Source organism: Fundulus heteroclitus, chromosome 3, assembly GCF_011125445.2.
Source record: "Fundulus heteroclitus isolate FHET01 chromosome 3, MU-UCD_Fhet_4.1, whole genome shotgun sequence".
Lineage (NCBI taxonomy): Eukaryota > Metazoa > Chordata > Actinopteri > Cyprinodontiformes > Fundulidae > Fundulus > Fundulus heteroclitus.
Window position 1 is genome coordinate 32,862,997 of NC_046363.1, and position 24,828 is coordinate 32,887,824.

The 24,828-nt window shown below is 40.1% G+C and overlaps 1 protein-coding gene across 2 annotated transcripts in view; it reads left to right on the top strand.

Moving 5' to 3' along the window:
* Positions 1-24,828, top strand: part of slc9a1a (solute carrier family 9 member A1a) — a 39,460-nt gene that overhangs the window by 12,973 nt on the left and 1,659 nt on the right. The window contains exons 2-12 of one of the 2 annotated variants that reach the window (XM_012875044.3): positions 7,778-8,241; positions 10,000-10,250; positions 11,575-11,792; positions 14,233-14,438; positions 15,596-15,685; positions 19,640-19,710; positions 20,424-20,600; positions 21,421-21,550; positions 21,709-21,810; positions 22,369-22,450; positions 23,674-23,730. In XM_012875044.3, the coding sequence (XP_012730498.2) occupies positions 7,778-8,241; positions 10,000-10,250; positions 11,575-11,792; positions 14,233-14,438; positions 15,596-15,685; positions 19,640-19,710; positions 20,424-20,600; positions 21,421-21,550; positions 21,709-21,810; positions 22,369-22,450; positions 23,674-23,730 (1,848 nt within the window). The remainder of the gene's footprint in view (positions 1-7,777; positions 8,242-9,999; positions 10,251-11,574; positions 11,793-14,232; positions 14,439-15,595; positions 15,686-19,639; positions 19,711-20,423; positions 20,601-21,420; positions 21,551-21,708; positions 21,811-22,368; positions 22,451-23,673; positions 23,731-24,828) is intronic. The other variant, XM_012875045.3, reaches the window with a different exon arrangement.

Here is a 24,828-nt window from a genome sequence, read left to right on the forward strand (position 1 = left end):
CATTGGAGGTAATCCAGTTGCCAGTGGTGTCCAGCTTGTCACCAGGCAACAGGACAATGTTGCTGGCTTTGGAAACGAGGATGTGTGGCAGGTACCAGGCTGTGTCGACGCCGGGTACAGTTAGCGATGGAGCCGTCACCTTTGGCTGGTTTTATATTATCTTGCTGCAAAAAGGCTCTCATAAGACAGTATAGCACAGGACACAGAAGCTACTGTTGTTAGGCAACCATTACGAATAACCTGAAGTTCCTATTTATAAATGCGAAACTGAAAAGAATCCCATATTACATACAGTTTCTTTCCACGCTATTTTTAACAACATACAGTGCTTTGCAGAAGGACTTGAACAGTGAACCTTTCCTCATTCAGCCATGTGACAATCACAAACTTTATGATATTTTTTTTAAATGTATGTGAAAGTGGTGCATCAATGAGAAGTGAAAGGAAAATGAAACATGGTTTTCAAAACTTTTTACAAAACATTTTGTAAATATTCAACACAGTGTGGCATGCATCTGTATTCAACCCCTGAGTCGATCTTTATAGAAACACCCTGTGCAGCAGTTAAAGCTGCAAGTCTTTTTGAGCATGGATGTCCCAGTTTACACATCCAAACACTGACATATTCTTCATTCCAGTTTATGGATATGCCTTGACTTAAAGGGGACATATCATCCTTTTCAGTTCTTCCTTTTTACATTGAAATCTTTTAGTTGTGGTCAATATAAACCGGAACTGCAATGCTGTGGTCTGAATTCCTCGTTAATTGAACCACACTTTCCCCACTTACCCCTGTTCTGAGGCACATCTGAGAGCAACTTGTTTTGGTGCTGTCTCTTTAAACCTAAAGAAGGCCCCCCCCCCCCCCTCCCTTCAGGTCACAGAGCGTTCCACTCCATCCCAATCGGCCATCTTTGTAGTATGCTGGTTGACTGTGTAATGAACAACCGAGCATTTTGACTTATCCCCTTGTAGCTTCGGCAACCTTCAGCTTGGACTATAAAATCACTCTGAGAAAAAAAAAACAAATGCCATATTTGTGACACTGGTAAGGCAGAAGTCCATGACCTTGTTTAGCAGTTCTACAACAAATACTGTGGGACACTGAAAGTCATGAATTACGTTTTGCAGGACAGATTAAAAAAGTGTAAAATGTCATCACTTAGCTGGGGTTGGATGCTTTGAGAGATTCGACAACCCTTGCTAGATGTCTTGAGAACCGTTGCACATAGAAGGCTCAGTAATAGTTCAGATTTTTTTTTTTAACTCTTCCTGATTGAGCTGCATGCACAGCCTTGTCCCTTTTGGTCACCCATGAAATATATTTCATTTACAACTTTCCCTCTTTGATCCTGCATTGAATGTGCCTCTCCTTGAGGCATGAGCAGTAACGCATTTATATCAGCTAGCGGTGTCGTTTGCTTTCCTAGAGGACTGCATACTTTAGAAATGTTTAGAGTGTTTCTTTTCTGGCAGAGCTCAGTCAATGGGAGATTTTAGAAGTCTGTTCCTGATATTTTCTTTCCACAGGAATTAGTTAATATTGTGCAGTTGTGACCTCTATTCCTGCCTCTGCAAAGATCCTGATATTCATGGAACAAGCTTATCATTCACAGTGTACCTCTGTTTTATTGCCATACCAGTTCATTGCGGGCTATTTATGGTTTAGGATTCATGGTCACTCACTGGAGTGCTTTACACAAGGGATTGTGGGATTGTCTGTACTCTAAAAATACCAGTGCATTGTTTCTCACGCCACCATCTGGACTCTCTGATACATTTCTGTGAATGGTGTGGCTCTGAAAGACTCACTGCACATGACCTGCTTTTGCTGTTTAGACAGGTTAAAGCGACGTTCTAAGTCATAAGCTCCAGAGGAGTGTCAGGTGTGTCAGACTGTTTGAATTTGCTAAACTGGGACCCCGGAGGTCTCCCTTTGGTTATAGTTTTAAGGGCATCTGTCAAGTCGTGGATTTAAATAACGAGTCTTGGTAATTTTCCATGCAGATCGTACTGGCTGCAAATGTTTATAATCGGATAATTCAAAGAATGAAAATAGTTTTGAGTTTGAGTTTTGTGGTCCTCTCTGTCTTAAAGTGGAACCGTAACAAAAATGTTTGCTTTTCTCAGAAACAGCACTATAAAAGGTCCCCTTGACGTCTCAGTTTCAGACGTTAATGCTTTCTCTCAGCATACGTTTCTACTGTTGGTCTCGCTATGCCTGATTGCTATTTTCTGGCTAGAAGAAGCAACTTATCTGCCTTTAGGTATACTCTGGGGACAAACCGATATAAACTCAGACCCTTTCTATTGCATGACACCTACATTAGGAAGATGACTGCGGCATGATGGTCATCAGCATCTTTGTTTTTCTTCATCGAGAACCAGTTGCAGCTTTTCTGGGCCCTTCCTGTTGGTCTAATGTCCCCAAACAGAGCTGTTATGCAGCATCTCTTGTGTTGATGCCTCTGTCACAGTTGGGCATGTCTCAGTAACATAACAGGGGCTACGGTAGCTGAGATGTGCCCACGAAGGTGCTAATTTATCTTTAAATTCAAAGTCGCCAGTTATCAGGTTGATGCTTCCTGCTAAAGAGATGGACAGTCTCTAATTGGAAATTACATCCCACTCTACACATTTTTTTTTTTCTTATGTCATAATTTCCATTGTTTTGTTTTTTTTGGTTAGTAGGTACTACAGGGTAGCGATGTAGCCTTACCAGTTTATGTACTTTCTGTAGAGTTTGTAGTTTTTTTGTAAAACAAATATTTGTAAAATAAGAAAAGTGCTTAGACACAGAGATTTATTATAGAACAAAGCCCTAAACTATAAAATCTAAAGCCCCCTTCTCCCAACAGTGCTGTCATCAAGCTGTCCAGGCATTTAACGCCTCCCCCAGACGTCCAGTAAATCTGAAGTTTCTCTTGGAGACGTCTGACGTGCTGTCAACACACATCCCTCCACCTGTCTATCCATCAGTCTTCCCTGCCCATTTAATCTTGCTCCTGAAGGTTCATAGGAGTGGGAGATGTTTGATGGCAGTCTAAAGCAGTTGTATAACTCTGTGGTTCACCTCCCTATGGTGTACGCAGACTGACACACATCACTGGGGCCAGTTAACTGACAGGACCCCATAACATAAATTAAACTGTTTCAGTTGTTAAAATGTGTGCAGTATCATATTCACAAAGGAGTGCGTGGGTGCAGAATTTGGAGGGCTGTTGTATTTGAGCTGGCCTGCATTCAGACCCTCCTTTCCAGTGATATATTATATACCTACCTACACCTGCTGTTGGGTTCATTATAATTAGAGATGCGCCAATAGGATCTTGGCTCCGATATTCACTAATTAGCTGATCCAGATATTGGATCAATAACGCCGATCCACCATTCCAATGCAGTCATTTCTTTTTTATAATCAATATCGTACACAGCAATACAGTCAGTGATCTAGTCACTTCAATTCAATGTTTGCAACGCCGCTTACGCACAGCAGCTAGTGATGAGCAAACACAGAGCAACACGGAGCAAACACTGGACCGAGTCAAGTCTGCAATTTGGAAACATTTCAAACTTTTTACGACCAACAAGCCCGACTGCTACATGCAATATCTGCAACGCGAAAATTGCAATGGGTGGTGATAAAAGTTGGTAAATTCAACACCACATTAATAAGCAACTCCAAAAGCACCATGCTAGAGAGCGTGCGGACCTTTTAAAACAATGTTCCTGTCAAGCCCAGTGCCTTCACTCACATGGCAAGGTACACGGTTCATTCATTCAACTGTAGATTCGGATCAGTATCGGGTTCTGGCCGATACGCTCATCCTCTCTAATTACAATGCTGGAAGAGTGAATAAAATGCGGTTTAATCAAAATTAGAATCATCATTGCAATGATTGAGAGTTGTACAGCCCTAGGTTCAACGGAATGACCTTAGAAGGCTGTGCTGTTTTTAAAAGGGGATGTGCTAAGGACTCTTCAGAGATAGAGAGTGACACGGGAGTGGATTTTCACTCCTGTCCCGTCCCACTCCCACTGAAAACAATTGTGTCCCGTCCCAATCCTGGGCCAGAGTAGAAAAAAAAATCCTGTCCCGTCCCGCTCCTGGTAAAATTACTCCCACTCCCATCCCGCTCCCACTCAGAATGACTCCCGCTCCTGCCCTACTCCCATTCTTGTTGTCTTCATTAAGTTTTCTGAAAATACATTAAACCTGAATGTCTATGAAGGGTCAGTTAAGTTCCTGTTTTAGCTGTAGTAAAGGCCAGTCAAAGTAAAAGGAATAATAATAAATAAATAAATAAATAAAGTAACACACACGGAAACAGACCATGCCTATCTCAGTTGAATAAACAAAATGTACAATGTTGCTTTTTACTAATTCATTAAGTAATTGTTTCACATGAACAATGAAGTTACTTTTATATTTCAAATTGCTGAAACTAAAGAATAATGCACCGAGAAAGAGATCTATACTCAGTTAAGAAAAAAGTGCATAAAGGCATTACTGTCACAATTTAGATAATGTACCGAAGTGGTTAAAAAACTCAGTTTAGTAAAAAAAAAAAAAAAATTAAAAAAAGTTGAATATCATTCAAGCATATTAGTATTTTTCCATTTGCAATAAAATATCCACAAACTAATTAGGGTTTACTATCAGAACCAATACATTCATTGAACATTAAACACATTCTTAGACAGATCTCTCAACTTTTATAAAAAGTTAAAAGTGAGATTATGTTAATTTTCGGGGATGATGCGGAGCTGGAGGCGGAGCTAACTGGACCCAGGAAAAGCAGGTCCTGTCAGCTCCGTCTCATTTTTACCCGACCAGACATGGAAGTAGACGTGTTTTACTTTTGTTAAATAGTGAAACAGAAGTGTTAACACATTGTTCAGTTATTGGGTTAAAACAGAAAAAAACACAACTGTTCAGACAATACTAAAAAAAAATAATAAAGTAGTTTTAAGTTATTGGCGATATTATTACACTGTTGCACATTGAGAAATTAGTCCAGGAAACATGTTTTACAAGCAGGTACTGAGTGTTAACACCGTGACATTCAACTCTCGTCAAGTTTGTTAATATTTGCAACTTTACAGTTGTGCTGTGAGTTTATTAAATAAGTCCTTATTTTTGACTTTGCGTTGCAGATCCAACTTTTCCAGGTTGAGTTCGCCACTAGCGGTTGATTCCCCACCCCACCCCACCCCACCCCACCCCCAATTCTGTTTTTTGAGCGCTGGCGGAAAAAATAAACCGGATGCACTGTTGGCTTCTGGGTCATGTAGTTCTTTGACCTGCATTATAGTTTCGGTTTCTTGGAAAAAAAAACTACAAAATGGCGGCGGCGAACCTACATTTTTGATTTTCTATTTTATTTAATCTTTTGGCATCGATCCTAGTTAATTGTACCTGTTGTTGGTTTACTCCCGCTCCCGTCTGCTCCCGTTGATATTTAATCCAGTACCGTCCCAATCACGTGATATTTACTGATGTTGACTCCCATCCCGAGGGATTCCCGTGGGAATCACGTGACCCGCGGGATTCCCGAAAAAATGTCAGTCTCTATTCAGAGAACGATACAAATAAATTGCACATAATATTTGGTTATTTCTAATCACAGTTTATCTCCAGATGTGCTACGTTTTAAATAAAGGGAGACAAACTGGTTTGTGTACTGGCACAAAGTAGAAGCATGAATGGACAGAATGGCGAGGTATAGTTACGAACAGACAACGGGTAGAAATCGTCCGAAGCTGTTTTGTTGTAAAGACACAAAGATTTAGCATATTTTCCAGATTATAAGGCATACTTAAAATCCTTACATTTTCCCAAAAAATGTATGGTGCGCCTTGTAATCCGGTTCGTCGTATATATAATTACCGTTGTGCTTACTGACGGATTTTATGTGGTACAATGCGCTCAAACATCTGTCAAAATATCTAAGTGTGACTTTGGTAAGCAACAGAGCCGCTCCGCTCAATGGATACCCGGAGCATTACGGTACACTGATCGGCCCTGTAACAGGACCCCTGAGCTGTCTACAAGACTGCCTGACTATAATGTCTAAACTAGAAGTGCATTCATGTAAGACAGCCCGCACCCGGATTACGTGCTAACAACAATAAACCAAGTAAGTTAGTTGAATATTAAAGTTTATTTTGGCCTTATGTTAGAAACAGGGCAGTGTAGTCCAACTACTCCGTCCTCCTGGCAGAGACGGATGGCTCTCCCTCTCTGGTAGTATGTGTGTACACAGAGAGGTGCAGTGATATTACACACTTGGGAAGAATATTTAAAGCGCCTTATGATGCGGTGCTCCTTATGATCCGAAAAATACGGTTTGTATATTTCGGACCATAATACGGTCCGTATTTTTATGTATCTTTAAAGGCTTTGGCATCATTTATTGCAATGTAGATACTTTTTCATATAATTAGGGCTGGGGAAAAAAGGCGTGCACCTGACCAAACCATTGCGTAATAAATTTAGCAGTTGTAATAGTGTGGGAGTTTTATTGGCCTGCCCTTCTCCAACGTATATGTGTCGGTTATTGCCGCGCGTTACGAGAATTATTCCCGTGCCAACGATCTTTTAAATGAACATAGACGTAAACCAAAGGAGCTGTTGAAAGTGTTAGTAATCAGCTGTTCCCCTATGGAAGTGTTATGTCACCCGTGAGCTCGTTGCAATGTATCACTTTGCACATCCTCCTGTTTCTATTTTGTCTCATTGCTTCATGGAGACATTTGTTACAGTGGCGTGGTTCAACGTGACACAAGGTCGCGTGGCCGCGGTTTACAGTAAATATAGCCGACATAAGCGGCTCGCTGCAGTTCATTGAAGCTCCTTCTCACCTTTTTGCGTGTTGCTGGTCAGACAGCTGCAATAGTCCTGCCGCCTCATAGTGCAAATATAACCTTTGCTGTGTGTTGGGCTTCATTTGAAACCCTACCCTGCTTGGATCATCGTCGTTTAAACACTCTGGGTACATTTTAAATGTAAAAAAAAAACACACTTTCCCTCATTTTGTCAGTTCAGACAGGAAACCTCCTGCCTGTGGTGGCTTGAACTGCCCGCAGTCTCTCTGCAGACATGCTTGTGCTGTCATGTAAAACTATTGCCCTCACTGCCTGAGGCAAGAGGCGATGATTGCAAAAAGTTCTAATTTTCCAAACATGCGCCCATGGCTCATGTATTTCAGCTGCAGCTCTGACTTGTCAGTATCTCTGTGCGACCTCTCCAATGGACTATTTCCCTTTTTTCTGCCTTCCTTTCTTCCTTAAAGAAAGCACAAACTTGTAGTGGTCTTTACAGCAGATTTATGGTTTATATTATTAGGCTATTACCCTGGATAGGTTATGTTCTGTTAGGTAAAAGCTGAATCTTGGAAAAAAAAACACGCAAACTCTGACATGTCGGCTAAGCCTTCACAAGAAACGTAGGCTGCTGCGTTTCCGTAGCACCTTAGCTACACTGTATTATAGCAGCATGTTTTATTTTACAGCGTATTGTCCTTATCAGATTCACTTAAACTATTTACCAAAAGAAAAGGAAGGCTTCCAGGTTTTAATTTTGATGATATTTGAAGTAATATTGGCTATTACAACCGTTCTAAGTCGTTGGATTTGGATATTTTAGCCACAAGAGTTCCACCGAGTCTTCCCTGTTTTCTCCTGACTCGACAAAAATGACAGCAATTACTGCCAAGTGGTTTAGGTAATAATTTTGAGCAAATAACTTAATTTATTCCTCTCTTTTCCACGTCAGGTTTCCATCTGCTCCCTCGTGTATCGAGCATCGTTCCGGAGAGCTGCCTGCTGATAGTGGTCGGCCTGCTGGTCGGAGGAGGCATCAAGCTCATTCGAGAAGAGGTCCCACCCGTGCTTGACACTAAGCTTTTCTTCTACTGCCTGCTGCCCCCCATCATCCTGGATGCTGGCTACTTCCTGCCCATCCGGCCCTTTATGGAAAACCTCGGCACTATCCTGATGTTCGCCGTCGTGGGGACTTTATGGAATGCGTTTTTTGTTGGGGGCTTCCTCTTTGCTGTGTGTCAGATCCCACATGCCAGCCTCAGCCACATCGGACTTCTGCCCTGCCTGCTGTTTGGCTCCATCATCTCCGCTGTGGATCCCGTTGCCGTGCTCGCTGTCTTTGAGGAAATCCACATAAACGAGCTGCTGCACATCCTGGTGTTCGGCGAATCGCTGCTGAACGACGCTGTAACTGTGGTAAGTGGTCATACTCTGAATAAAAAAATAAAATAAAAATAAATGGTAAGATCAGACTAGGGCTGGCCAATAAAACAATAACGACACATACCGCGATAGACATGTGATCAATATTAATAGAAAATCAATAGAATGGTCCATCATTTCTCTGAACTCCGGTCCAGAACCGCATGGCATTCTGGGGGATGTATGCAGAGGAAAGGCTTCAGCCTTTCGACCTCTCATGGCCCAGATTAGACAGGTTGGTGGCATCAACTAACTGAGTCAGTCTTTGGTAAGCTAGCAACATGCGCGCTAGCAGTTTCATGTTTCGCCACAGTACCTCATAACTGCTTAAAAATGGAAAAAGAACAGCGTGAAGTGAAAGGAGAAAATGAGTGCAGCAGCTCCAGAAAAAACTGTGGATAAAAGAGGAAAGGTCACGTCTCCAGTTTGGCAGTTTTTCAGATATTTTAAATCCGACAAGCGTCAGACCGATGTTGTCTACAAACTATGCAAGACCATCTTTCCTACATAGTTTTGCAATACAACAATTCTGTTTTACCACCTCAGCCGCTCTTATCTGTTGGACTACAGCAGCTTCAAACAGCTGCCGACATCTGGCAGGGGAACAACGCAAGCGGCGACAAACAACAGTCAGGACGTACTCGGCATCAGTGCCATAACACTAAACATCAAAACGTCATTAAGAAATAAAATATGCAGGGGTGTATCATTTAGTGAAGGACCTGCTATCACTTAGCACAGTTGAGAAGTCCAGATACAAGAAGATTATTCATGTGCTTGACCCCTGTTACATTCTTCCTGCTTGAAAGCAATTTTCCAAGACGGCTAATCCTAAACTTTTACATGATGTACAGGGAATCCGTGGGAAAGAAGATGCTGTCAGCAAAACACTTTTGCACAATGACCAGTATGTTTATTTATTTGACAGTTTTTGTGTAGCTGTGTATAGCCTTTTTTTAAAATAATAATAATCATAATAATCATAATCAATATCTACTGAAATTAAATGCTTATATCATGAAACATTTTAGCAGATGAATATACAGTGTATTAAAAAATGTTTCGTTAAGCTGAGGGCAGAAAACCCTGCACAATTGATCTCGACGGTGAGGAGAACATTTTGGTAACGACGTTTTGCTCCAACTCTGACCCGAGTTACTGATAGTAACAAAGGTTTTGTTTTGTGGCTTCATTTAAAAAAAAATTATAAATAAATTAAAACTCATCTGTTGTTGCTCTTTAACATCCTATCTTTTCAACAACTTAAAACCTTGTAGCACAAATTCAGTAAAGCATTATCAATGACTCACTATGTCTGAATTATAGCTATTAAAAGAGACAGACCAGCACAATGCATACCTTTACTGTGACTGATAAATGCCCTCCTGTGCGTGGTCCTCTTATTCCATCAAGGCCGCTGTCTCAAGGTCACAAGCTTGGCTCCATGCTTAGCATCAGTGTGCTTTCCTAAAACCAGGGTAGCATACAGACCAGTTTGAGTGTAGCACATATAGGAAGGCTTGGCAGTTTGAATTTGTAAAGCTATTTATTCAATTCTTTGTGCAGTTTCATCCACCTTAATAGTGAAAGTATTAATGTACTAATAGAAGTTTCTATAACATTTTCTTAACCTGTGTTAGGTATGCATTTGTTGTAGTTTCTTTTGTTTCTTTGGGGCATCGTCTCATGTTTTTTCTCCTTTTTTCTTTTACCACTCTCCATGCCTATCTCTATGGTCTTTTACCCCCACAGGTACTCTACCATCTCTTTGAGGAGTTTTCTGAAGCTGGCACAGTGACTGTGTTGGATGGCTTCCTGGGAGTCATCTCATTCCTTGTCGTTGCACTGGGCGGCGTCCTGGTTGGAGCCTTCTACGGGTTCGTGGCGGCCCTCACGTCCCGCTTCACCTACCACATCCGGGTCATCGAGCCCCTCTTCGTGTTCGTCTACAGCTACATGGCCTACCTGTCAGCTGAGGTGTTCCACCTTTCAGGCATCATGGCGTAAGTTTTGGATGAGAGTGTGTATATATATATATATATATATATATATATATATATATATATATATATATATATATATATATATATATATATATATATATATATATTTATATATATATATATATTTATATAATTTTATTTATTTATCTTTTTTTTATTCCCTGGTCTATTGGAAACCATTCAACCACAGCAACATGTTAAGGGAGTTCTACTTTGTCTTCTAATGGACCATTCATTTTACACAATATTTAGATAGTTTTCATTTATCTACCGCTACATAAACCATGCCTGGTTTTATGGGCATCATCCACATTTCCCAACTTGGCATTAATCATCTCCTGCGGTATACATTCATCTGTTACCTGTTTTAAGATGCTGACAGGAGGGATTGATATATTATGTCCTTCCTCCCCAGAAAGGGCTGATGTATTTCTAGCTTCAAGGACATTTACTGTTGTTTAGCTCTGTTTTTACTTTGTTCTAGGCACTCTTATTCCCACATGAAAATATGGCCATGGCTTTTTATATCGTGGTTTGTAAAGGAGAAAAATAATCTGCTTACTGTTGTCAGTTCCTTTCTTCATTTCTCTAAAACCTTGAAAGTCAAACCAATATTACAAGAAGATGGAAACGACTGTAAATCTCAGCTGCAGCAGCTTGGGGATATTTATGCAGCCATTGCTTTTGGCCTTCAGATTTTTGACATACAATCGTTGCATGACACTGGGTTGAAGCAGAAGTGGTTTCCAGACAAGGATGACTACATCTTTTTAGCAGTGATGTGCTTTGTGTGAAACTGAAGCCTTGTAATGTGCAGGCAACAGTCACTTCGTTTAAATTTCTTTTGAAATATCTGCTCTGAAGTGACCTGAGTTTGTAAAAACAGTCAAACCAACCAAAGTATTGTAATACATTAGGTCGAGACAGATGGTTGTTCACACCGAGCCTGGGTCTGCTAGAGGTTTTCCTCTCTGTTAAAGGGGAGTTTTCCTCTCCACTGTCGCTTCATGCATGCTTGGTATGAGGGATTGCTGCAAAGCCAACAACAATGCAGATGGCTGTCCACTGTCGCTCTACGCTCTTTCAGGAGGAGTGAATGCTGCTTGTTAAGACTTGATGCAGCCTGCTGAGTTTCCTTAGAGAGGAAACTTTTTGACCAATCTGTCTGGATGATATGACTGAATTGACTTTGTAAAGCACCTTCAGATGACAGGTGCCGTGAATTGGCGCTGTATAAATAAAACAATTAAATTTACCAAAATGCACACATTCATCTTTTTTTTTTTCTCCGATTGATGAGATTTGCTTCTTTTTTTCTCTTCAGGTTAATAGCATGCGGAGCAGTGATGCGACCCTACGTAGAAGCTAATATATCCCACAAGTCCCACACCACAATCAAGTACTTCCTCAAAATGTGGAGCAGCGTTAGCGAGACGTTGATCTTCATCTTTCTTGGTGTGGCCACAGTGGAAGGACCTCACCAGTGGAACTGGGTCTTCGTCACGGCGACTGTCATCCTGTGTCTGGTCTCACGAGTTATAGGTGAGTCCTTAAGCTCAACGTTTCTTTTTATTGTTATTGCTTTAAGGAAGTGACTTCTTTGGCTCGCCTTGCTTATTGTGTTATTTCAACAGTATTGCTTTTTTTCTCTATTTTTCTGAGGGGAACTTCCAAACTGTATCTTTTTATCTTATTTCATCACACAGATGCCACCATATCAAAGAATGTCCTTAAGATAGGATGTCTCATATTCTTAATATAGTTTTGTTTTTGACCACAAAATCGTTTCATGCTCATGCATTCCAGTGATACAAGATGTTGTAACGGACACAAATCAAACTATTTTGCACCGATACTTCTGTCCAAAGTGTCAGACTTGCATTCAGTCAACAATAATATCATATCTTCGAACCCTATAATCTTCATGTTAGGATTTTTGAAAGCCAGCAGTTAGGACTGCACAATTAATCACATTTGCAATATAGTTGCAATTTTAAAAACTGCCATTTCCATATTACAGGGGTATTCAATTTTTGTCTATGTAACAATTAATGGATAAAACACGTCCTTTAGGTGTCGGTAATATGTTTAAAGAGGGTTTGCCCCCACATGGAAGGGAAGAGAGTTGCAGCAGTGAGATAATGTAATTTTATTGTTTGTTTTTAGAGTTTATATAATCATACTTTTTAACCAGAACTTTTCAGGAATCTGACCGCAGCATTAAGTACCGGTCAAAGTGTTTAACACATAGACTTGTTGGTTGCACTTTATGTTCAACAAGGCTTGGTGTCCAAATCAATTAAAAGCTGTTCTCTTAAATTATGTTCTGATTAATACAAACAGTTAAATTTCTTGTTTTAAATAGTCTTTGTTTACACACGTCTTTATCTACAGGCCAGTTTTGTTGCTTGTGTTTATTGCAGAAAAAAGTCAAAATTAAATCACAATCGCAGTTATGGTTGAAATATATCACAATTTGGATTTTTGGCAAAAATCGTACAGCCCCAGCAGCAGTTCATTAGAAATGTAATTTGGATTGAGAACTTAACTTCAAGAACGTTAATGGTTGAGTATTGTGCCTGGCAGCGTTGGGAGTAACAGCGTTACAAAATAGCAGCATTAGTAACTAGGGCTGGACGATAATTCGGTTACACTTTATTTGAAGGGGTGTACATAAGACTGACATTACACTGTCATAAACATGACATAACACTTGTTATGAGCATAAATTACTCTTTATGAATGTTTAGGACTGTTGTTATTAATTGTCATTCGGTAAATTATGACACTATTAAAGCCTTTGTCTTTGTTATGATAACTTGACATGAACAGAGACAAGGTAAAGTTTAGGGCTTGATTTAGGATTAGGTTAAGTTAAGGACTTGGGGTTTTGTTAAGTTAAGGGCTTGTCATAACAAAGACATTTTAAACAGTGTCAACTTTGCTTTAATAGTGTCATAATTTACCGGATGACAATTAATGACAATAGTCCTAAACATTCATAAAGAGTCATTTATGCTCATAACAGGTGTTATGTCATGTTTATGACAGTGTAATGTCAGTCTTATGTAGACCCCTTCAAATAAAGTGTTACCCAATAATTCAATAACAATATATATATCAATCGGTATACATATATTGAAAGAAAAAAGGTCAATAAAAAGTTCAATAGAACAGTTTTCCTTCCTTTTGCATTCTAGCCTATCATGTAGGTTAATACTACAATCATAACATCCTCCCACCAATCACAAAGGCAGACCCAGGCATGCTATGTTACTTTTGTGCCACAAAATGTTACTTTTCAGTTTTATAGATTCGTCTCCCTCGTGTTCACTGTACCTCCCTGCCTGGCTTATGGCTTTCTCTCAGCAGATTCCTCTTTTCCATAAATAACTAATTTGTGGAGTGCATGACTAATTGGCCTCATGTCTCCCACAAAGCTTTGGATTTCTGCAGCTCCTCCACAGATACAATTGGTTTCTTAGCTTTGGACTAATGCGCTCTTTTTGGATGATGGACTCATCAATGCACTGTGAGGTGTTCAAAGCTTGGTCATCCAATATCCTTTCTCTGCTTTGACTTCCACAACATTATCGCTGACCTTTGTTCACTAATGTTCTCCCGCAAATATCTGGAGCTTTCAGAGATTGGCTCTGTTTACACTGAAATCAGTTTACACCTGGGTGAACTCTGGTAGCTACCAGTGACTCCTCAAGGTCTCTGCACCGAGGTATCAGAGTAAAGGAGGCCACCTTTTCAGATTTCTATTTGTAAATGATGTTAAGCTTTTCCTTCCACTTCAGAATGATGCACTATTTTGATCGTATAAATCCAAATAAAATACTGGGATGTTTCTGTTTGTAACAAGAAGGATTTTTGCTAAGTTCTGTTAATAGATTTGTCTGTATTGCAGTCTAAACGGGGACCTGTGAAGTCACTAAGATTAAATAATGTTATTTTAATTTGACTTTTCTTTGTTCAGGTGTGGTGGGTCTTACGTTTGTGATCAACAAGTTCCGCATGGTCAATCTGACCACCAAGGATCAGTTCATTATAGCCTATGGTGGGCTGCGAGGTGCCATCGCTTTCTCCCTGGGCTTTCTGTTGGATATCGAGCACTTCAAGGACATGAGAGAAATCTTTCTGACTGCCATCATCACAGTTGTTTTCTTCACCGTCTTTGTTCAGGTACTAATACTCACACATTTTTTTTCTATGAACCCACCTAAACTTAAAAGTTAGTATTTAATTCATTCACTTGTAGCCTGACAAGCATTTACCTGGATCACCTGCATCGGTGATCAGCAAACATGTTGGTTTGCAAAAGAGCTGCTTTTGGTGCCGTGCATTTGCATTAATGCATCTACTTTGAATTTTCCCCTGCACCAGTGGCTGTCCTGTCCTCAGGTGGTGAAGCCCAGAGCTAAATGTGCATTTGCAGCCATTTTATTCCTGCTGTTAGATGCTGTGACTTTTACAGATTAGGGGGTCTGTTTAAAACTTACTTATATTTAGCAAAGATTTTTTTCTTTTTTTTTCTTAAGCCTACCTGTTTTATGGCTTATTACTTTGTGGATTTTTTTGGATTAATCCGTACTGGTTGCTTCACCAGTCGGCAGTCTTAACTACAGGGACTGAATCACTTTCTCTGTTCAGACATGTATTCTTTGGGTTTTTGTAATAATCAGAGCTTAATGGAAACTTTGTGTATATATGTCTTGCAGTAGACAGTTATTATTAGAGGGCTTCAATGTGCTGTCATCCAATTTATGCCATTACTGTGAGCCAGGCGGCTGACCTGATCTCTTTAAGAGGTGGAGTGATGTGCTCAAGCCTTTAGCTGCAGACAGGAACAAGGACACAGACACATATTTCTTCCATCTTAATGCAATGCAGGCTTGGCCAGGGCTCCTGGATTTGCTCTGGAAGGGGCCTCACATCAGGATATTATTTAAACACTCATACATTCAGTGTATAAATGGTCAATGTTTATATTAGGAGCAGAGGGGATGTCATGCTGTATTTAGAGAGAAAGGTAAGTCGGTGTTACACAGCTCTGCAGTAAGCTACATTGTTTAATTGTGGTCACCGTTTGATTTCCCCGTGACTCTATTTCTGAATTTGCGTAACCTTATAAACTAAGCGGGCCGGTGTCAAAGTGCTCGCTCTCATGTGTTACACATTACTCTGATGCTGAAGCAAATAATAAAAACACTGGAGATAAAGTTATCACACTTCAAAAGCACTTGCCAACATCCTGATGATAACAGCTTATTTCTATCTTGGGCAATGATTAGGAGATGTTTCACGTGAATAATGCTTTGTTCTTCTCGCCCTCTTTTAAGGGTATGACCATTAAACCTCTGGTGGAGCTGTTGGCAGTGAAGAAGAAACAAGAGGCAAAGCGCTCCATTAACGAGGAGATCCACACCCAGGTACAACCTTTCAAGAGGCAGTTCTCGGTGTACTTTCACTCGAAGGACCTAGAACCCTTAAATCTGAAATGTTTCCAGTGAAGATGTTTCCATCTTCTGATCAGTTCATTAAGTGTAAATATAGAAAACACTGACAAGTACATGGGCACTTAACACAGCTCAGAGGTCAAATGTTGAACTTTGCCTCCACCCAGTGGCTGTGTGGAGGTATTACACATCAGTGCATTCAAATAATTTCAGCATGTTTTAATTGATTTTGTTGCCTCATTCTGGTCCATTAGCTTTTCGTGCCCATAGTGCTTTAAAACCTGAATACTTATAACCACAGTGGTCTTCAGTACAGTGATGTTTTATTGGTAGTAACATAACTACACAAGTCTGGACAGCACACACACACACACACACACACACACACACACACACACACACACACACTCCTCTCTAGGGGCTTGGCGATGAGTCACCAGTCCTTGAGGCAAGAGGAGCAGACAGTCCTAATGGCTCCTTCAATGTAAAACAGCAGTGATTAGAGTGAATAGCGAGCTGCACAGACCCTACAATGTGGAAAAGCAGAAGTTAAACAGACCGTCATCCAGGTTTCTGACAAGTCTTTATTTACTCACTTAGTTATACAGGAAATGATTGCAGCTACTAGCGCATCTGTTCACAAACACGATGCATAATTTTCAAGCTTGTTTTTCCCGTCTGCTTGATTTATTTTACAGTCGGACTTTTAACGCAAAATTCTCTATCATTCGATAGAAGCTTTGAGGAAATATTTGAGAAAGTAGAATTTCTCGAAAAGTGCAATTTTTCTAATAAACATGAGCACTTGTCTGATGATGTGTTGATAACTGGCTTAAACTCTACAGACTCTGCAGCAGCGCTTATAACAGACGACCCTTCAACCCCACAGCAGGGGCAGTCCGTCTATGAATTATTCTCCTCTGCCAAAGCAGCGGTGCATACTGTGGTGCTACTTAATGGCTTGTTCCTATAGCAACACCACCCATCAAACTTCAAACTGTCATCTAAGGCTTAGTCAGAGCATCGGGCCGAGCTACGGGTCGGCTGCAGTCTAAACAACAAACGATTTCCTACATTTCCCCCCGTTCTGTGTGAGCGGGAGCGCTGCTGCTGTTAATAAAGCCACTTCAATCCATCATCTGACTGCTGCCATCATCTTAGGATTTATTTCAAAGCCTGTCTGTCGTCTGCTGCTGAAGAAACCGATGTTACCAGAGGTGGTTTTTGTTTGCATTCATAAATGGATTTGTCTCAAAACAAAGTCAATCAGTATTATTTAGTTGGTTTTTAGTCTGTCCATGGAGCTGCGTAGATAAGACCAAAAGAAATCCCCAAGAGATTTCTGCAGTTCAGAAGTGAATTCAAATAATTTGACAAATACATTACAAAAGTGGGAATTGACCAGGGTTGATCCCAAACACAATTGAGGATTTAATTTATGTTCAGCAAAGCAGCATTTACTTAAAACATAGGCTACGTTCACACTGCAGCCTGAAGTGACCCAATTCCGATTTTTTTTTTTTTTTTTTTTGCCCATATGTGACCTGTATCTGATCTTTTTATGACAGTCTGAACAAAATAGATTGGATTTTTTCAAATGGGACCCAGGTCGCTTGGATATGTGGTCCTGAATCCGATACGTATCTGATCTATTCAAATGCGACCTGTGTCTGTACGGCCGGGTCGCATTTATCCAACCTGTATGTCACCGATACTCGACAAACGTCACTATTCTGCGTCCTACTATGCAGAAGTGGGAAGAAAGACAACACCCATAGCGGACTACAATGAGAAGAGAAGTCAATGGAGGGAAAACTCCGGTTAGAAAAGAAATTAAAGATCACAAAATGCGCGCCAGCATTATAATCCATGTTTACTTCTGCAAACATTGAGGACGCTTGCTACGTGTGACGTCATCGCGTCCTCGAGTGCACATGCGGGACACTTAGGTTGAACGCATTCAGTTCACACAGGAGATCACATACAAGTCGCATATATTTGGAAATGTGAACGACCACGAAAAAAAATCAGATTTCACAAAAAAATCGGAATTGAGCATTAAGACCTGCAGTGTGAACGTAGCCTTATTCATTAGAAGAAAATAAAACGACACAGATAAAACTGTTCCCACTTTCAGCCACTGCTGTATAATCTCCAGCATGTAATCTGGTTATTGTATAAAACGGCATTCAGTTTATTACGATCAGTATTTAAAGTTACAGTTAACTGGGGTTTATTTCAAATCCTTCTGGATTTCTAAGATAAAGTTAAAAAAAGTTTTTCATCTTAAGGAACTTTGAGCCCATTTAAGAAATTGTATACTGTGAGTTCAATTTTATTTATATAGCACCAATTCATGACACGTGTCATTTCAAGACACTTTTCAAAGTGAAATCCAGCCAGATTATACAGATTGGTTAAAAAAGTTTCCTGTCTAAGGAAACCTGGTAGATTGCATCAAGTCTTGACAAGCAGCATTCATTCCTCATGAAAGAGCGTAGAGTCACAGGGAGAGTCGTCTGCATTGTCCAAGGCTTTGCAGCAATCCTTCATACTGAGCAAGCATGAAGCGACAGTGGAGAGTAGTGATGGGTCCGGCAACACCGATGCGTCGGCGCATGTGTCGGTCTCATAGAGCGAAACCCGTGTCGATGTGTGTATTGCTACGGAAAAGTCACGTGACCAATACAGCACCTGTTTCGAACTGACTGACGCGCCAAACTGTTTCTGTTCCCTCTAAGCTGAACGCGTGTGCATTCGCGCACAGCAGCGCGCACAGCAGAGCTATGCTGCGCAGTAAATAAAATCCAAGCTGAACTGTAAACAAAATAACAGTTAATAATGGTTAATTTTTAACTATTTTGCAACTCTGGTGTGATGGTGTTGTACCACAGTCTCGCTCTGTGAGCGCCAGGTGCTGATCGGAGCGCACCACTGATGGATGGGTTCTGCAACGCTTTTTTGGTTGGGCGGGTTGCGCTGTGCGTCTTTGTTCTACTTCTGAGCGTCGTTTCAGAAAAAAAAAACGGCTGATCTACACTGAGTAGAAAGTTGCTACTCTGAGTAGTTCTTCCTCCCTTTGTCATACTCAGCATGTCCGATTTCAGAACAGATGATATCAGTCAGGTAACTAAACACAGCGCCCGATCAACCATTTGTAAAAAAATAAAAAAGCCAGTCCACAAGCATCCTCCTTCACATTATTTATTGACTGTATCAAAAAAAACAAAAAACAAATATATGTTTAATTCAAATGAAAATATAAAATAATACAATGCAACATACAATGATTTAAATTGTATTGTGTATGCTTGGTCATCAAATCAGTGTCAGTTAACTCTGTCAACCAGGTTGCCTGTAGGGATTTTTAAGGTCCAGCAGGTGTCAGTATTCAGTGACACAGTATCGGCACAGTATCGGCACAGAGTTGCAATGTGCCGAAACGTTTCATGACGCCTCATCGACCCATCACTAGTGGAGAGGAAAACTCCCCTTCAACAGGAAGGAAAACCTCCAGCAGAACCAGGCTCAGTGTGAACGGTCATCGGCCTTGACAGACTAGGGGTTAGGGAAGACAGAGCTGAGACACAAAAACAGACAAAAAAAGCACAGAAGCACACATAGTGTATGCTGTCAGACTTTCCTTCTAGACAGTAGCAACCTTATAACCAGATTGTCGACTCCTGACATTTTAAAATACAAGATAACGTGTCTGCTTTTACTAAATCTATGATCCTTTGAGGCTGCAACATATACATAACATTCTGCTCAGTTGTTTAATTCTATGGTGAAAGTTAAATAAATAAAGAAGAAAACATGAATACTTTTACTTTGCTTAAAGTCATTTGCAGTACAGACAAATAGTCCTTACATTAAGATTGAGAGGTCCGACCTGCTTTTTGAAACATTTCTGCTTTCAACTTGCAGTTTCTTGACCACCTGCTCACTGGGATTGAGGATATCTGTGGACACTATGGACATCACCACTGGAAAGACAAGTATGTTGACGATACCTGTAGTAGATCCTAAAACTGTGGTTCCTACGTAGTGAGAAATGTGAGAATCCTGTGAACATCTATGTTTAGAAAATCAATTAGGGAACGGACTTGGCAAATAATTACAATCTGAATAAAATAATATTCTAGAGGAGGTTAAGTCACCGGTAGAAGAGTATGAATCTGTAAACACATCCACTTTAGTAGAGCTTTGTTCAGGCCCATCAATTGTTAATCAGAAAGGAAAAAAGTTCACTTTTAATGATGGTTTCCAGTTCATTGGAAAGCCTCTCCATATTGAGGTGTTTTTGGGTAAGACGGTGAGCCCCATCGTAAATTATAGATATGTTCAATTTAGGGTGGACATCTTTTCACTTACAAGTTAAACAATCATTACAGCACACATTTATTTCCTAATTTAGTCTCGTTCAAATTTGTTTTGAAGATAATATTGCATAATATTGCTATGAAGAGGATGTGATTTATGAGTACATTAATATTTTTTCATTGGATTTTAGCAATAACAACAAAAACTGACAAAAACTTTAGTTTTGGAAAAGCTTTTCCTTCTGAAATAGAAAAGGTAAAACCTATGGGTCCAGAATTTGGTGGGAATTGTGCTAAACAAGGGAAGGAATGAGAAATGTTTTACAGGAATGAGCTGAACGCGTTTCCAGTTTGTCGTTGTTCATTTGTGACTGCCGCTCTCCTCCCAGGCTGAACCGCTTTAACAAGAAATACGTGAAGGGCTTCCTGATCGCAGGCGAGCGCTCCAAAGAGCCACAGCTCATTGCCTTCTACCACAAGCTGGAGATGAAGCAGGCCATCCAGCTGGTGGAGAGTGGAGGGGGATCCAAGCTGCCCTCTGCCATGCCTTCCACCGTCTCCATGCAGTGAGTCCTGCAGCCTTTATTTACTCAAAGTTACCAAATGTTAATTGTTAAGATACGATTTGGCCTTTGAGAATAAAGTTTTTTGTTTTTTTAAGATTTTGGGTGAATTTAAAAAAAGGAAAGAACATTATTTGATATTTCAAACAAAACTGCCTTATTAGTTTAGCTTCGTCACTTTGTAGAAAAGTCCAATTCAAAAAGCCAATGATACAAGATCAAAGCGCTTCAGAAATGTTGAAACTGTTTAATCGTGTCTTGCAGGTAAAGGCGATGGGTTAGATAATGAAGAGCGGTTATTTTTGTGGTTCAGATTTATTACAGTTCAAACAGGCCCAGCTGCAAACAGAACAGATGAATGACTAACTTTCACGTGTTAATAGTGTTGCATTAATAATTGTGTTGGTAATTGTGCAGAATTGTGTTAAATGTGCAGCACTGGTCAGGTTTAACGTTCATAAATGTTATTCTTCACTAATATTAGGGCATTGCGACATTAGGAAATCTGGTGATGGTAATAATAATAGTACATTTTGCAATGGTGATATCAAGTGTGATACGTGCTTAATTTATTTTTCCCTATTTCTCATCTATGCTACATTCTGTGTCGTTTAAGTAGTGAATGTTGTTTTTTGTCTTATGCAATATTAGTTTTGCACACAGAGGTATCGCAATGACTATATATTTGCATATTTCTTATGCATCCCTAACTACTGGTGAACCGATTTCTTCATGTTCAGAACTGATCATCTTGGCTTAGTTAAAACTTTTTTTTTTTTATCACGAGTCAAAATAACATATCTGCTTGTTTTTTTCCCATTAGGAACATTCAGCCCAAGAACCAGCCTCCTCCTCCGAAGCCCACAGAGAGAGCTCTTCCTCAGCTGACCAAAGGCCGAGAGGAAGAGATCAGGAAAATCCTCAGGAGCAACCTTCAGAGGACACGGCAGAGGGTAACAGCCGTGATCACAGTTTTACATAAGCTTTAATTTTTAATGAAAATGCAGCTGTTTGATTAGTTCCTGATGCTTTTTTTTCTCTCTCCACATCCACTAACAATGCAATATTGCTGTAATAGTCATGCAGAGCTTTGTCTGCTTTCATTTCTCAGTTGCACTCCTACAACAGACATACTCTGGTGGCTGATCCCGACGAGGAAGGATTTCAGGACATTATCCTGAAAAAGCAGAAAATGATGGAGCTGGACCGGAAGGTATGTCAAACCTTGCCTTTTATAAATCAGTGTTTGCTGTGTAGAAAAAAAATTAACACAGTGCCATCTGTCAACAGAACATTCAAAGAGTTGATTTGAAAGCAGCTTCACAAATTTTAGTCTTGAAGCCACAGAGAGTTAAACTGAATGAGCCAAAACGATAATTTATGTTTTAATTAGAGGCAATCTTGAGGTTACTAAATTGATTTTTTTTTTTTCTGACTCAAAGAAGAGCTAATTTCTTCTCTCATATGAGTGGTCATACATTTTCTGCCGTTTCGTCAGCTTGTAATTGCGAAAGGAAATTGACTCCTTTTTTAGGGTAAATTAAATGTGCCAGAAGTCGCTGAGGACTGTGGAGCATATCTGCAGGCTCCCATGTAGCAAAACCTAATATCAAGTTTAATAAAGACGGTAATTGATTATTGCTGAATCACTGACAGTTAGGTTTAATTTCCCTGGAAACTGAGTGAGTCATAATGTATTATTATTGTTCTACCTAATCTAAATAGACAAAAAATCCTTATAAAACGGATATATTCTGCGCCTTCTTCACAGATAAAGGAGATGGCCAACTACCTGAGTGTGCCTTCTCATCCGAAGGATTCCCCAACTATGAGCAGGGCCAGACTGGCTTCAGGTAAATAGAGGCTTAATTGCATCAACTAACCGCAGGAACCCCAACACGTTACTGCCTGGTCCCGATTGAAGCCAAAGACGAAGATTCACCTTGTAATGGGAGCCACGGGGATCAGATATTGTACTTTGTGAAGTTCAGTAATTGAAAATCTATGCAAGTGCATCCCAATGAATATATATTATCACCAGAAAGTTAAATTGTTTCCGTAATTCAATTCAAAAAGTGAAAATCATACAGTTTAAGGTTAGATCACAGTGCTGTATCCAAACATACTGATGGAAAATTGAGTGGATGGAAAAAGTCCAGCATTCAATTAGAGCACAAGCAAGAATCAAGCAAGAGCCAAAAGTTAGCATTTTATTTAGAAAGGTCAAGGTCCCAGATTCTGGAGGAGAACCTTTAATGGCATCAAGCCCACATTGCTTCAGGACTAGTGAAGTTTCCACCATCAGCGATGATTTGTGAGCCATGTCATCTGCTGACGTCTTTTTCCAGAAGTCTTTAAAAGTCAACGCAGACACCTACCTGGAAATCTCAGATCTCTTGGTGCTTCCCTCTGCTGACGAGGATTATGAAGATGCTGATTTCAAGACTTGGCACCTGCCCACACTAGTAGAGTAGAAGAATAGAAACAAACTTTGTTGTCCCTCAGTGGGGAAATTCAGGTGTGCAAGCAGTAAAGTGAAATTGAACCAATTAGATTCACAAAAATAAATAAAAGCGAAAGGGCAAATTTACCAATGCCAAGTTTAGTGGGCGTAGTATCACCGTTCTTGAATGTCCAGCAAACTGACCTGCCCCAAAACCCCATAGAGAAACTCCACTCTTGTCCAGAGGAGTATGACATTTTTGCATTAAAAGATAAATTATATTACACAGATTTTTATATAATATTGTAATTTTTCCAAGAGTCCATCACATTAAGTTAAGTTTAAGGACTGGTACAAAGCTTTTCATTTGATTTGGCTTCGTAGAAAGGGGGATTCATCTAAAGATTGCAGGACAGTGGCTCTCCATGCCTGGTAAGGAGACTCCTGCAATCTAATAATTTTTACTCGTTGAACTGAATTACTCAAAATAATACAAAATATTCCTAATTCATTGAGATGTGCATGTATATATATGTGTGTTATAAACTGCTAATAACCCCCCCACCCCTCTTTGATGGAAGCGTGTTTGAATGTACGAGTCAGCATGTAAACCCTAGTTACGTTTCATTTTAGGCAGAAATACTGATTTCATACCTGCTCAGCAGCAAAAAGGAAACAAAAAGTCACCAGGTATGTAGAGTTAAAGCAGCGCGCTCTAAAGGAGAGACGAGCCCACAGCAGCTCTAATCCGCATGCTTTTTTTCCCTCATTACTAATGAAGCAGGTAGAGTCTAATTCTGAGCAGCATGTTGCAATTCAGGAGCTTCAGCAGCATTTTCTAAGCTTTAACCACAGCAGCATGCGTTTATTATGTATTACTGAGAACTGCTCTGCTCAGCTTTTGCTGGACTGCAAACGTGACTAATTGTCTAAACCAGTGGTCCTCAATTCCAGCCCTCGAGGGAATTGACTTTTATTGGTTCCTCTGCTTTTAACACACCTGGGTCAAATGATCAGGTGGTCTTTAGCAGAACTCTGGAGAACTTGACTGCTCACTGAGGAGGTAATTCAGCCATTTGACTCAGGTGTGTTGGACCAGGGACACGTCTAAAAACTACAGGACCACCGGTCTAAACTGTCTAATCTAAACCAGCGACATATTGACCTCTACAGCTAGTTCACATTTTCCTCCCCTTGCACATCACAGTTGAAACTAGATATCAACATCATGTTGTATGAAAACACACTGTTTGTTTTTTCCTCTCTCTGGCATTAAATCAGACTTCCCGTTTCCTATTTTAGGGCAGCTAGGACGACCTAAACTTTAGGTCCTAAAGTATTTCTGTTTGATAAGTACCAGAATATGGAGTGATGGTATTTTTTTTTTACAGGTTGTTTTAGTTTTCATTATTTCTGTCACATTCAAAAGTTTACAGACCTTCCTTTAATATTTTCAGACTTTTGTTTTAAACTCTGTGACCTGAATCCAAATGTTGGCCCGTTCATCCGGTCAGAAATGGTGCAGCTAAATCCTCCATCACACAAGGCGACTACTAAACGTTGACTCGGTTGCATTAAAAGCCTCTTTGTACTAAGTCAGATCCGGATCCAAGACTCATGGAGGTCCAAAATTCTCTTTGTGATCAATTGGCTGATTGTCTTTCCATATATTCCCATGTTTTCACCTAAGGAAGCGGTGTGTTTGAAGCGTTGCCTTACAATACAATCCACAGGTCTATCCACAGGCACAGTAATCTAGTATGAACTTGAAAAAACTCTAATTATTCT